Source organism: Semicossyphus pulcher, unplaced genomic scaffold, assembly GCF_022749685.1.
Source record: "Semicossyphus pulcher isolate SPU_LCO1_2020_fin unplaced genomic scaffold, fSemPul1.0.p SCAF_24, whole genome shotgun sequence".
Lineage (NCBI taxonomy): Eukaryota > Metazoa > Chordata > Actinopteri > Labriformes > Labridae > Semicossyphus > Semicossyphus pulcher.
Genome location: NW_027211698.1, coordinates 5878500 through 5894119, shown reverse-complemented (window position 1 = coordinate 5894119; position 15620 = coordinate 5878500). Strand labels below are relative to the sequence as shown.

At 42.9% G+C, this 15620-nt stretch overlaps 1 protein-coding gene across 1 annotated transcript in view; it reads right to left on the bottom strand.

The window, feature by feature from the left end:
• The window catches only part of pudp (pseudouridine 5'-phosphatase), a 35959-nt gene extending 22388 nt beyond the window's left edge, over positions 1 to 13571 (bottom strand). Inside the window, exons 1-3 of the mRNA XM_069675556.1 lie at positions 13492 to 13571; positions 12457 to 12675; positions 11503 to 11732 (exon numbers count right to left, since the gene is read on the bottom strand). Of these exons, the coding sequence (XP_069531657.1) occupies positions 11503 to 11732; positions 12457 to 12675; positions 13492 to 13561 (519 nt within the window). The 5' untranslated portion in view covers positions 13562 to 13571. The remainder of the gene's footprint in view (positions 1 to 11502; positions 11733 to 12456; positions 12676 to 13491) is intronic.
• Between the last annotated feature and the right edge of the window lie 2049 nt (positions 13572 to 15620).

The window sequence follows — 15620 nt, the reverse complement described above, 5'->3', positions numbered from 1 at the left end:
TGTCAACTAGTAAAAGTGAAGGTTTGTGCTGTTATATATTTTATTTTCACACATGTAAAATATCTTTAAAACAATTAAATACTATTTGCAGGGTCACATTCGCAGAGATGCTGCCTCGAGTTGCGACAGTCCAGCCCTGATAGGCCTGTAGATAAGCACACGATGCTGCTGCTGCTGTCACACGTCGGCGGGATGAGCGAGGCTTTCAGTTACACGAGGCGGGTTTTCAGTGGGCGTATTCCCGTTATCAGCGGCACCTCGCCCTGTTGTTGTTTAAAACTGTGGCCACATAAACGGACTGTTCACGGAGCAGACGTGCCACAGTGTGTTACACTTTTAGCGGCATGCAGCACACACGGCGTGAGGATGTGTGTGCCGACAGGAAGTAGGATGCTGTGAGCTTTTGTTTAAAAGGTACTGTCACCGGATTCACCGGGTTGTCATGCTGATTAAACATACACTGATAATGACATACTGTAAAAGTATCGCAACTGCAGCCCACAAGACTGTTTGTACTTATGTTCTCTCTACTTTTTCATGCGGGTGTCAGAGCCGCTGAACAAAGAGTGGTAAAAGTAGGAGCGTGAAGAAAACTGACTTAAAAGCCACAAATACTAAAAAGCATGACTGTTAATTGTATGTACGTAGCCTACATTAAGGCACACTGGATTTATCTGGTTTAATTTCCTGTATTTTTTTAATATCGCAATAAAAATGGTGGAACAAAAAGTTAGCGCAAAGCTAGTTTTTCCCAAACTTGTGCAGCTCTAGTTCACACATTGCACTCGCTGTAGATTAAGGTTGTATACTTATCACATGATCACAATGCTTTACTGAAGGTTACGTACCTTCTCGTTGTTGTTGTTTGGTGATTAACTTTCAATGTTTTTTTGGTCATTAGCATCTTTGCTTTTGTGTAGCGAAGTGACAGACATGGGCACCAAGGCAACACAGTGTTGGACACAGGAAGTGACATCATCTTCTGCGACAATACTTTGGTTAATGTGGAGGTTACACCGAAGTAGCCAAGACAAACCTGCCAGCTCTGTGGAGCCAAACATCTGCACAGCTTTAAATCAAACTAACTTTGCACTCTATCCAGTGTTTCCGCTTCATACACATTGCCACCAATGCTTCAGATTTCTATAACGTGTCCCGAAGTCGCAATTTAACGACTCCGTCGAGATTTCCGCTCCAAATGAACGGTCGTTCGCAGTTGAGGAAGAGCAGTGAAACAGCGACAGGAGTCACAGGACGTCAATCCCACGTGAATAAACAACAGCGGGACCAGTTTACTCCTCACACAGTGTTCTAACGGCAAAAGAGGGTCCGACATCGCGTGCTCTCTGTTGCACACGATCATATGCAGTTCTGTTAGGCGATGTAAACAATCCTATAGTGTATGCAGAGGGCGGGAGTTGAACCCGGGGAGGCCGAATCGAGGAGCCTCTGTATATGGCCGCTGATTCAACCGCTGAGCTAATCCGGCGCCGAGAGCACAATTAAAGTGTGGAAGTAAGAAATCATTGACCTTTTGTGAGAAAAAAATCCTTGTGGAAACATCCCCATCTTAAGAGAGAATTTAGCTGCCAGGTAGCTAATGCTAGCCATCAAAATGTCTTCCCGTGAAACATACACGATAGAAACAGGTTGATTAGTCTGCAGACTTTGCTGTGCTAAAGACTGATGTAGAGGTTTGTGGTGAGCTTCAGTCGATAGCTGTACTGGATGGAGATGTCGTCAATAATCGAGTGCAGATGAAGATTCAAGCATGAAATTTGGTTTCTGATCAAATTCCAAGATGGCTACCAAATCGGCCTCCAAAAGCTGATTTGTCTTTCTAAAGACGTGCACAGTTTGGTTGATGTGAACCACCTTGACGGTATTTTAATAACCTGCTCGAGTTGATTCTCTTGATTTTCAGGCCCTCTGACTTCCAGGTTTCTCATTTACAAGGTGGTAAAGGGATCAATACTCAGCCTGATCGAGTGTTGGCTTTGTCAGCAGGATAAGAAGTTATATACACATTTCTATGAAAGAGGATCGACTTTGGATGGACAATCTGGAGGTTATGTTGAAAAAGGGACGCCATCTTGGATTTTAATTTGCATGTTTTCTTATATTTTTGTCCTACATATACGACCCTAAATTAAAAAGTGACTAAGGTTGAAAGCCTTTAAGGTTTTAATATTCTTGTAAATTTGATGTTTCACTCTAATTTTCTCTGCTAAAGACGGATTAAATAAAATCCTTAAGCATCCACTCAGTCTTCTTAATCACTGCGTCTGTGTACTCAGGTGCATCTGTGTGAAGTGCGTCTCCCTCTCCGCCTGTTTTTCTGTCCCTCACAGACTAAAAACAAGCTGCTGTTTGCATCAGAGTTGAAATCAGGGCAGGAAGAGCTGACAATTGGATGTGTGTCATTACCATACGGCTGCTTCTTCTGTTTACCTCGTCCTCTCCTCCCTCCAGCTTTGCCTCTGTCTGCTCTCCTTCTCCCTCCCTTCCTCCCATCCTCCCCTCTCTCCTCTGTCACGGAGTGGGAGCCGGGGAGTGACGCATCATCATTCGTTATTCCGCTGAACACTCTGTCGATTCCCCCTCTGAGCCTCAGTTTCATATCTCATCAAGAAAAATGCCAGCCCTAACCGTGGCTGGCTCCAGATTAAAAAATCAGGTGCGCGGTGCCACAGGCAGACCTATTTGCAGCAAAAAGCCTTTTAAGTGAGAGCAGAGGAGTTAGCGAGGATATATCAATCGGATGCCTCAGATTTCCTGTTAAATTAGGCTGCAAATATCTAAATGCAGTGTGAGGAAGATGCAATCATTGCTCACTTTTTGAGCGATTTCTTTCTCGCTGCGCCTCGGATTTTATAATATCCAGAAGCCATCTGCAAATGCAGGTTTTATAGTTACAATGAGATATATGGTGCCCATCATTTTGATTAAGGTTAAGGATTATTACATCAGTGAAGGCAGAGCGGCTGAGTGATGGTTCTGAACGTTGGAGGGGGAGAAGACCAATTTACGACGTCTGTTTTCACATAAACGATGCAATTACTCAAAGACACCTGCTGAGGCTTTGCACCTGACCATCGCTCACATCAATCACATGTTGCCTAACTTAAAGGAGCAGTTCTCCACTATATAAAAGCCGCTGTCAGTCAAAGCTGGTGTTCTCTGTAATCGATAGAAGCGATAATATTTGAAATTGGCGCTGACCACAGCTCGTGGTTTCGCCCATTCTACATTCCTACATTACCCAGCATGCATTGCGCCCCTCCCTCTGAAAGGAACGTCCCAGCGAGAGACGCTGGAGTGAAATACTACTGTTTCACTGCATACCATACCATGATGCCATTAGCTCCCCATTATAGCATGATAAGACTGAGGTTGAAAATCGGCGAACTGGCCCTTTAAGGAATAATTATTATAATTTAGCACTTCCTCCTGTGGTCGCATGCTCATAAGGATCTTTGGGTTAAATGTATGCACTTTAAATAAAAAGAGGACATATGCATCAGCTTCACTTTTAAGTGCCTTAATCCTACGTTCTCTCTCATGTCCAGCAGGGGGCGACTCAAGAAGTGTGATCCTATAGAAGTAAATGAGAAAATGGTCCTCCTTCTCTCTTGATTTATTCCCTCAGTAAACATTTTCCTAATGAGTTTATGTCTCAATCTCTAGTTTCAAGTCTTCTTCAACACAGCATGATGTTCATTTAGTCAGCGATGCTCCCATTTAGAGTCACACAGACCAGAAAGTAGGGGACAGTTTAGGGCGGGGCTAGCTGTGATTGACAAGTCGCTACCACAGCAATCTGAAAATGGCGTAAAAGACACTCTGAGGACACAGTTGTGTTATTGCTAACCAATTAGCATCCTAATTAACATCACAGTTACCTCAGATTATGGCCCAAGCTAGCACTAGCATTAGTTCCAACTTATTGTCTAAATATGGTTACTTACGGCTCCAAAAACCAAGATGGCGACCGCCTAAATGCCAAACTTGTGCACTGTAGCCCACAAACCAGTGGATGACCCTACGATGACCAGGTCCACTTCTTATATACAGTCAATGGGAAAAACACGATTAAACATTGACTCTTTAAAACTATGCATATTGACTTCACTGAAGCGCTTCTGGATAATGTTTTTTAAATGGCTTCTTTAAATCTTGTAGCCTATCCTCTTTAACATCTCTCCATCCAATACGTATCCATGCACTCTTATAAGGTTTCCAGGAGTTAATACAAACCGTGGCTTAGTAATACAGACCATACACTCTACACCTACTGACATCCTCCATAAAGGAGGCAGAGGTAGAATTCTCTGGGGCAGCATTGTACTTTTCCTAGCAGAGGTCAGCGAGGAAGTCAAAACGCTCTGCAGTGGCAGGAAGCCAGGGGGAGGTGAGATTTGACCTGAGATACTAAAGGTGCTGGACATTGTGAGGCTATCTTTGTGGAAGCACTTCATCAGTGTTGCAGCCTCTCTATCTGAACCTGCCCTCCTGTACACTTTAGACAAAGGCGTAAAGGTGTTACACATATTAAAAGAGAGGAAGATGACTATGAATTCTTTATGATGCATGCTTTAAAAATACATGTAGAAAGATCGATATTGTCCACTGCCAAAACATGGATTGGCTTTCAACTGTATAACTGTAACGTGTCGTTCAGGCTCGGACTGGCAATCTGGCAACTTTTTAATTCATGATCGATTCTCTGTCAAAATCAGCAGGGGGGGTGCGTTGCAGCATGTCGCATGCAGTGCACACACCACAGCGCTGTCCATGGTTCTGAAACAACAGCTAAGCCATAGTCGTGTGGCAGCCAGCCTGATTTGATCGTTACTTAAACATCCACCCTCCACTGCCAACTTTATATCTACTGCTTAGCCTATATGTTAGAAAAAGCCTCATATTGAGTATGTTGGAGAAAAATGGGGACAAAAATTGTCAGGGTGCCGTTTGCTAGCTTTCATTTGCTAAAGTCCATCAAATAAAATAACTGGCATTTCAAAATCTGGGCTCTTTTTTCAAATATTTTAGGGTCTAAATGACTAATAGGTACAGAAAGTTTTGGGATGTTTCTAGTCGATTGTTCCAGCCTGCAGCAGTGAAACAGGCTGTAATGACTGCAATGTCCAATAAAAGTTCTTGTTGTTTCCACTGACAGGCTCAGATTGTTATTCTAAGTGTCTGACAACATTACAGAAAGGATCCCTACAGAGATAGACCTTTTTGTTACAGAGGAAGATGATTTTTTTAACCACAAACAGACGTTACATCGCTCTCTGCAAACACACCAGACTCCATTGATAAAAACAGTAATTTAACATTGCAGAAACAGGGAGTTGCTGCTCTACATCTGCATGTTATTATTATTTTGTGACTTTTACTTTTATTAGTTACCTTTACAACACATATAACTAACAAAATAACTAGTCAAACAGCAGTACCCAGCAAGGTTTTGGTTCTCTTCAGGGCCACCAGACTCCATTGGAAAAACACTCATTTTAACATGCAGAACTAGAAGGTCTTCTGCTAGCTCAATCCGTACGTTTTTTTCATGTTACTGTGTTACACAAATATTCCGCATGATCTAAACTAACCATTAATAATCACCAAAGTCACACAATAACAAAAGCATGTGACCAATTAAGGGCAGAGGTAGACCAACAACTCTTGTGTCCTGCAAGGTAAAATCACTGTTTTTGTCAATGGAGTCTCGTGCCTTTGAAAAGAGCGATGTAACAGATGTTTCTGGTTTAAAATAATCATCTTCCTCTTTAACAAAAAGGTCCGTCTATGTAGGGATCCTTTCTGTGATGTTGTCAAAGAGGAAGATGATTTCTTTAACTAGAAACAGACGAGAAGACTCCAGACTCTATTGACAAAAACAGCAAAATTAAGACCTCCCATAACACAGGAGATGCTGGTCTACCTCTTGTTTGATCTGTCTTATAGTGTGACTTTGGATGGAAGCTAACCCTGTAAATCACCAAAGGAAAAACAAAACCACAAACAGACTAACTGAAAAAGGCCGTGGCAGACCAGAAACTCCCATGTCCTGCGAGGCTAAACGGCTAATTTTGTGAATGGAGTCTGGTGGATTTTACACACTTTAGTCAGGCGCATTACATACATTACAAGCTCGAGTTGTTCCAGTGTGTTCACTTCACACCTTTACATGCCAACACACTGTACTATGGTCATCATCATTTGTCCCTTCACTTGTTCATGTAAACACCAGATTATCAGGAGCTCATGAACAAATCCACACAAACAGTGAAATCAATATCTTGTGAACCTTCAGGTAATCTGCTGCAGACCTTTTTGCATTAAGGCTGAGTGCAGTGAGTAATGTGTGTGGGCAGCTGTTAATAAGAGACACTACATATAAGAGTTACTTCTGTTAAAAATGTCGCATTGCAAGGGCGAGTTCAGTCTTTGTGCTCGGCTGTCGGCTGAACAAAAGCGAACACATATGGTAGTTGAAGGTGATGGTAAATAATGACATGAATAGTCTGCGGCCTGCTCTCCATTCATTCTGAGTAACAAATAACCAGTGAATAAACTCACTACAGGTCAGGTTAGGGTCAATGAAACACAGGGAGTCTAGAACACATTCATGGCACTTTGAGAGACTCACTGCGTGGCTACGAGCTGCTAGTAATTCTCCTGGTGCTTGCATGTCCTTGAGTAGAGTTAGCGCCATGTGTATGTGGGTACATATACTGTAGTTAAGCTTCCTTCTGTGGCAGTTTACTGCCACAGAAGAAGAATGAGTCACTGCTTGTGAGGCCTTTACTAGTTGTTATCTGTACACAGTAAAAATAATAATTCTGAAAGCAGCCTATAAGCAGCCTCTAAGCAGCCTGTATGCAGCCTGTATGCAGCCTGTTAACAGTGTGTATGCAGCCTGTATGTAGCCTGTTTGCAATGTGTATGCAGCCTGTAAGCAGACTGTATGCAGCCTGTAAGCAGCCTGTATGCAGCCTGTTTGCAGCCTGTAAGCAGCCTGCATGTAGCCTGTAAGCAGCCTGCATGTAGCCTGTAAGCAGCCTGTATGCAGCATGTAAGCAGCCTGTATGCAGCCTGTTTGCAATGTGTATGCAGCCTGTAAGCAGCCTGTATGCAGCCTGTTTGCAGCCTGTAAGCAGCCTGCATGTAGCCTGTAAGCAGCCTGCATGTAGCCTGTAAGCAGCCTGTATGCAGCATGTAAGCAGCCTGTATGCAGCCTGTTTGCAGCCTGTAAGCAGCCTGCATGTAGCCTGTAAGCAGCCTGTATGCAGCATGTAAGCAGCCTGTTAACAGTGTGTATGCAGCCTGTATGTAGCCTGTTTGCAGCCTGTAAGCAGCCTGCATGTAGCCTCTAAGCAGCCTGTATGCAGCCTGTAAGCAGCCTGTTAACAGTGTGTATGCAGCCTGTATGTAGCCTGTTTGCAATGTGTATGCAGCCTGTAAGCAGCCTGTATGCAGCCTGTTTGCACTGTGTATGCAGCCTGTAAGCAGCCTGCATGCAGCCTGTAAGCAGCCTGTATGCAGCCTGTTTGCAGTGTGTATGCAGCCTGTAAGCAGCCTGCATGTAGCCTGTAAGCAGCCTGTATGCAGCCTGTTTGCAATGTGTATGCAGCCTGTAAGCAGCCTGTAAGCAGCCTGTTTGCAATGTGTATGCAGCCTGTAAGCAGCCTGTATGCAGCATGTATGCAGCATGTAAGTAGCCTATATGCAGCTTGATTGCAGCCTGTATGCAGCCTGTTTGCAGCCTGTAAGCAGCCTGTAAGCAGCCTGCATGTAGCCTGTAAGCAGCCTGTATGCAGCCTGTTTGCAATGTGTATGCAGCCTGTAAGCAGCCTGTATGCAGCACGTATGCAGCATGTAAGCAGCCTATATGCAGCTTGATTGCAGCCTGTAAGCAGCCTGTATGCAACCTGTCAGCAGCCTGTAAGCAGCCTGTAAGCAGCATGTATGCAGCATGTAAGCAGCCTATATGCAGCCTGTAAGCAGCCTGTAAGCAGCCTGTAAGCTGTTGCAAACCACAGATTGGAAGTCAGTAAAAATTGAATATTGTAAGCTGGAATGAGAAAAGCTGTATCAGTATCTATCAGTATCCATGGTCATCATTGTTTCCTGGCTAAGATGACGAGCAGCCTCTCAGGCTGCAGACAAACACCACCTCATTCATTGACCTATCCCATCATGCAACACTGTGTGGATATGAAACTGATACATAATAATATACTATTATTTTAGGAACAATTTGTGATCTAAAAAAAACTACATAACCCTTGTTAGCATACAAGAACTACAGCTCCCATGAGCCCAGCAGCCCGGGTAAGGGTGCTTCAAGGTAATTGAATATCACACACTCGGCTGTGATTTGATCGTAGGCATGAGGCTGATGATATTCAGTACAACATAAAGACTTAGATGAAACTGGACTGTTGTTGCCAAGCAACCCAAACATTCTCCCGCACTCTGTGTCTGCAGCTGACCACAGATCAGCTGTTTTTGTCATGTATGCTTTAATTTATCATCAACCAGTGAAATAAGAGTCTGCAGTGTGCTTCAGAGGTACCAGTTGATCAGTGTAGACACACACGGTCTGCTGTGATGTTGATTGAACAGTATTCAGTGAGTGATACACACAAGCTGTGTGCCAATCCGAGCAACAGGTAGCTAGCAGGCTAGCTAACATAACTAACGTTGAGTAAGTGGCCTGTTTCCGGCCTGTCGTACTGTTTCCTAACAATTAAAAGGCCTTATGTTAGACATTAAAAACATGGTCTGATAAAAGAGCCGTTTAACACTTTACAAACAGGAGATTTATAATATATTACAAAGCATGTCCTTCAGTTATATTTTCAGTTTCACTAAACGATGCTCGACAGAAGAAATCAGCATACCGTGTGGTCCTCAGTGTGAGTGTTTGCATAAAGTAGGTCAGCCCTCACACTGTCATTCGGTGTCTTTACGCAGATATTTGGCAGCTATTTTAGACTGACTCAACGCTGAGAAAGACTTCCACGGCGTCTGAAAATATCTCTTAAACAGCCCGTGAACCCTGAGAGCTCTGCACTTCTGATCAAAGCCGCCGAGGAGGAAGTGCGAGCGGCTCGGAGCAGAGAGTGGCTGACATCACGACCCGCCGGCACCGCGGCAAACAGAACAACCGAGCAGCTAATGGCTGACGCACACGGAGCCAAATGCAAGCAGATACAGAACACAGTGTTTGACATGCTGTTGACATGCAGTCTGCTCTGTGTGCTCGAGCACTTTGTGTGTTCTTCCTGAAGATGCAGCTGAGATCTGAGCGTTCAAGGATCGTTTTATGAGACAAACCAACCTCGCTCGATGATCTCAAACCACTTCACCTCAGCGTGCAACTGCTTTCACTCAATGTTCTTTTGTTGTTTAAAATCGTGCAGTTTTCATATCTCAATATCGCTGCAAATTAGAGAAACCTCTGTGATTTTTAGAGGCTTAAATCAGGATTTCATAGCTTTTTCTGTGATTGTTGGGATCGTGGCAGCTTTTTTTAAAGTTGTTTTTTCCCCCAGTTTAACACGTTAGCATCCTCTGTGAGCGACCGGGACAAACCCGCCAATAAAGCCATCTATTGGCTGAGCGAGCTGTTTGTCTTCTGACATCACGTCAGGTCGAACGCCTGTAATAAAATGTGTAAAAACTGAACGACACAGATGCTCATTTTCCACTGCACGTGCACATTAAGTGCTAACCATATGTGCAAAGGAGAATCAACACAATATTGCACTTACACTGCTCTACTTCTCATTTGGCTGCAGCAGTATGAAGCTATTGGTACGGCATTGAAATCAGCGCTGACACACACATCAGTGACAGAGCCTCTGGTGTTTAGAATCAATACAACTCTGTAGTTTGAGGGTTGCCGTAGTAATAGAAATCTAATGTCACTAAGCAACAGATGACGTGTCTATAACAAACAGGAAAAACGGTCAAATTAGCGAGTACCTTTAACAAATATACTAATAATCAATGCATCTACTAAAGGTAGAATGGAATAAAAACAGAGTGACAGTTGTACTGACTACAGCAAACCAGTCTTTCTCCAGTAGGCAAAAGCTGGGCTACCACGACAGGAAGTGCGCAAAGTGGAACTCGCATGCCGTAGCCGTCCCTTTAAGTCGCTGCCTGTTAAAGAAACAGTAAAAGACGCCCTCAGAAGTTTATCCAACATTACAGACCTCAGGGGATCAATATGTTGAAGATCAAAGAAGCGAGCTAGGTGATGTTAAGGCGCACAGGGAAACAGGATGAAAAGTTGTGGCAATTGGTTGAATTTGCTGCTTACTGCTTAAATAAAGGTTCCAATAAATTAATTTCAAGTTGCTCGTAACACACATTTAATCATCTTATAAGCCATGAAACATTTTCGATTTGTTTTCCTTCTGTAAAAACAGGTTAAAAACTAATTTGTGTAGAACTAACTGTAAAATTTAAGCCACAAGTGGCTGAAGCCCCTTTTTCCCCACACCTCTTTTAACAGATGAAAAAAGAATTAAAGAACTCTTGTTAAGACATGCACAGGAGACAAGTTATGCCTTTTAGGGCTCCCATTAAAAATGTAAAGAAACATCTTACAATGGCCCCGTTTGCAAACCCATGCATGTCCAACACCCGGAAAGTTCCTGCAGTTCTAGATCTGTCGACCACAAATATCTCCAAATCAGTTCCCAACTGACCCCTAATACAATAAAGGCTCAGAGCTGCCTGTATAGCCAAAATGATGGGGTACTGCAGAGACGCACAACAGCCAGAAGAGAGAAATACATCAAAAATGTGTGAACAGTGAAAAGCAAACGCAATACAGCCATGAGTTCTGCCTTCATAAAGACCATAAAGTTCAGTTTGTATTGACACTGTTGTTGTGTTATGCCCAGTGCACTCGGAGGCACTGACTGAGCCTTAAGGTGTCTGTGTAAATGCTCATATTCTGGATGTTTTCTGCACCTAAACTGACCTTTTCTACTTCTTACACTGCGCCGAGTTCAGTCGGAGTTTAGTGACCTACTCGCACGTCCCCAAACCTCACTTCCTGTTTGTTTAATGACGAAAGGAATGAGACAAACATACCTGATAAATAAAGAAGGATGTTTTTGCATATGAACCTGTTCAGCAAGTTCTGTTGGGATTACTGTTATTAAGATATAATAACAGAGTAAATTATAAAGACAGGCAGAGAGAAGGGAAGAGGTGACAGCTGTCGGTAATGAGAGTGCAGCTGGATGTCAGAAGTGCCTTAAACCTGCATTCTTTCTAGTGTCCAGCAGGGGGCGACTCATAAGTCAGTGATGCTCCCATTTAGAGTCACACTGACCATAAAGCAGCGGAGGGTTAGGGCGGGGCTACCTGTGATTGACAAGTCAGTATCACTGTGGATTGTCAGCCGGGATAAAGACGTACAGAGACATGGTTTTTAATAAGAGCCACAAAGTTTGACTTGACAGTACCGACCTTCTCTGGAGCAGCAGGAGGGCTGAATCTGCTCGCAGCCACCAGGAAGGAGTCGGGCTGAGGCTTGGCCTTCTTCACGTCGGGGTCGTCTCCGAGAACGACGTGATCGAACAGCGCGAAGAAATCTTTGTGCTGCTTCGTCTTCAGCTCGAACGTCACGCCCGCTGAGCTGGTTGCCACGGCGATGGGGACGTTGTTCTTCTTCAGATGGTTCACCAGCTTCTCCACGCCTGTCGATAAACACGTTGCTCAATAAGGTTGACATGTTTAATAAAAGTTCCTCTTGATACTCAATGTTCTAAAAGCTGGTTACTTTTGATGCATAAATTCAACCTCACTCAAAGAACCTGATAAGCAGGATGTCCCAACATGCATTGCGTGTGCTTTTTAAAAATAGCATGAATAGCACAGGTTTAATGCTCTCTATTATGATTCAATGATGACATGACATTTTAAGGTTGAATTCCAGGCTTCAGTTGCGGAATTAAATAATGAGAGACTGATGCAGCAGCTGAATCATCGACCGTCCTTATATAACACAAACGCACACAGTTATTAGACGTGTTTTTCTACTGTTCAAATTTAGACTACAGGTTGTTTCATCATTGCTTACTAGATATACCAATAAGGAGAACTGATAGCATGACTCACCGTATAGATGTAACTGGAATCTTTCAAAAATATTTAGATTTTGCAGAAAAACATTTACATAATCAGAAAATAAAGGTTTAATTCAGCTGTAATACTGAATATTAAATCATAATACTGCAGATTGTGTACACACGTGTTCACAAACAGAGGAAGCAGCACTCCCACATGCAGCATAAAGAGGACAGCAGCCCACACAGGAGCGAATGATAGACTCCTGTTGAGCTGAGAACAAATCAGCTGCATTTCACTGTTTTTTTTATTTGTGTTTTCTTAATATCAAGCGGCATGGTGAATCAGGCGTACCTGGCATGAGTTTGGCAGACGGAAAGATCCTTTCTTGAATCTGCCTGGTTTCAGCCAGCAGCTCCTCGGCTGTCATGGGAAGCTCCAGAGTGTCCCGGATAATCTGGGCAGCATCCAGAGCCTTTCTCCCCATCACTGATGACTTCACGTCCCAGGTGTACTGCTTCCCAAAGCGGTCACACACTTCCTGGAATGACACACTATACAGCCGCTCTGTATCTATAATGAGAAAACACAGGAACGCTTTCAATTAAATGTTATTTAAGATGGAATACGAGTGACCACAAACCTATTTTAGCCTGAAAATGAACATAAGAGACATATAACTTTTGGCTGTGTCCTCAAACTGTGATATTATTTCCTAATAATAAATACAACTGAACATATTTATGTAAATGTTTGAAAATTGCATTAAAGAGGTTAAATACACATAAAAGCATGGTCTAGATAAGTTCCTTTCACAAATAAGACAGTTTAAACAGTGCTTTAGTATCTTGTTGAATCTCATTAAAAAATAAGGCAATTTGTGCGAGTATGGCCTACAGGTGGATTTATAATAACCTCATATATCGCTTTCGTGTTTATGCAAGTCAGTAGATAATAATCTTTAGTTCGGCACGTCTTAAATCAAAATAAATTTTAACTAGCGGTACAACCTCAAATTTCACAAGTGCTTCACTGTCAAAACCGCTTCTGATGGTTAACATTTGGGGGAGGACTCTTAACATACGTGTCAACCAGGTTAAGCAATAGTAAATGTAGATTTTCTAAAGCTTGTAGCGAGATGACTACTTCAAATATATGCCGAATTCAACCTTAGAATATACCGTGATTAAATCTTTATCAAGTAATGCTCGATATCAAACGTTAATTTAGCAATTTGCATAGAATTATGAACTTCTACTGTTTTAAAAGGAGTTCGGCATGGCATCTCTTCGCCACGGACTGAATGAGTTACTGTATCAAAGTAGCTTTAGCGCAGCCGCAGCTTAGTATGAAATAACAAAACCAACACAAAATATTGAGCTTGAACACCTAACAACAATCCATCCATGTCGAAGAGCACATGGCTCACAGGTTTGTAGCTGCTGCTTGACAGAGACATGTTTGATTCAAGATTTGTTTCCGCGTCGCGTATATGACGTGGATGGACAAACAAAAACTAACTCTGAGATGTGTGTTCTGGGTTTAAACAGTCGTTAATGGCGTATAATGCTTTGATAACAGCAACTAATGAGTTTCAAAACCTAATTTACAAAACTGGATAGATAAACGTATCACATATTAAATATGTTAGTCTCAAATCGGAATATAGCAGGTTCAGGGATAGTTTTTATACGTCCCAGCCAAGTGACCGTTGGGAATTTAAGTCCTAACTTAATTAACGTAAAAGTTCACGTTCAATCAAGTTCAATTTATCAATCATTTGTATGTTCAGACAGGGTCAGTGGTACAGTAAATGTGTTGGACATGGGACACAACTATATTTTTCAACATCTCAACCATTTACACATGTTTACAAAGTTTGTTGAAGTGTCACAAACAGAAAAACATGTCTTTTCTTTTTTTATTCCTCATATTATTTTTTATGTGTGTGTGTCCAGAAAAGTCACTGGAGTTGTGTTCAAGTTCCAAATGTACCTGTTGTTAAAAAAATTCTGTAGTAACATTTATTGTGCATTTACTGAAAACACAGTTACACTTTGACAGTTTCAACTTGGCACACGCCTGTTTACTGCTGTGCCTCAGGTGGTAGAGCGGGTTGTCCACTGGTTGTAAGGTTGATGGTTAACTCTCCAGCACCTTGGGCAATGGGACCCCAATGTGTTCCCAAGAGTCAAACTACCTCCCAAGTACGCACATTTTACTGGGGAGGTACAGTAGTTTTATGATGATTTAATATTAGAGAAACTGCATTATCCTGAAGCCCCTAAAACACAGAGAGGGAGAGGAACTCCTGGGCTGTCTTGGAGAATGTCTAGTGTTGGTTTGGCAATCTTCTGACACCGCTAAAGACTTGATCGTAGATTTTAAGGACAATTTAATCAGAAACCTACTGTATATCTTCCACATTTAGTTATTTAACGACTCAAAAGGAAGATGCATCTCCAAAAGTCACGTTTTAAGCAACCGACAAAAGATAATTTGCCACATTGAAATGCTGCAAAAGCTACGAGCAGCTTTAAAAGGTGGTTTGAACACGAGTGCCTCCTCTGAATGGGCAAATCATAGGATGATCAGATTTCAGGGGGGCCCATGCCATCCGACGCCACCCCGGTAATGACCCCCCGCACCTGCTGCCTCTTGTGGAGCAACAGTATTTCCTCCTGCAGCATGAAAATTGTGTCCTTACACACATGCTGCTGTTTTTTCTTATCCTCACCTAGCCTTTTTAATCTTAATTGGTGTCAGACGGGCATGATTGGCACTTTCTGTCGCATTTCACTAACTAGCAATTTGCCTACTTCAGCTCTATGAACACTCTGCAAATGGTTAGGGCTGCACCATGCAAGGTAGATTACTGCCATCAGTGTGAGTGAAGGAGACTGAGAAACAAAAAGTAAAGCTGGATTATATAAGAGCCAGAGAACGCACGCAACACCTGCAAAGCTGTTGTCGCACAGGCTTCACTTTGACAGGTAAACTGACCTTTAAGTGTGAAATGATTGGAGACTCATTAAAGTGAATATCCACGACTTTTGAAAGCACATAAAACGCGCACACTCTCTCAGAACGAGCCTGCAGATGTTCGTCTTCAACGCGCCGGATAACAAATGTTTATTAAGTTGAAATGCGGCGTCGTACATCTCCATTCTCCGGAGTGAGTCACAGAGACGCGCCGCTGCAAATTACTGACAAAAGGCTGCTGGCTGCGTTGTTACCGGCGCCGCCACATTTCTCTGAATAATTGGAAGCTCCATGTTAACAGAGTTTGTCTTGTTAGTGCGAGAGAGACATCGGGGGAATGATAGAACCCTGTAACCTGGACGATCTAATGAGCCTATGGATTTCAGGTCTAATTGGGGGACGGAGAGAGTGAAACGGAGGCTTTGAGTCCCGACGAGTGTGCTTTGTGCCAAATTGCGGAGTTTAGGGAATTGTTCCGACTGACGGAGAGCCTGGAGCAGGAAGAAGGAGCAGGAACGTCTGTTTTTCTGCACAAA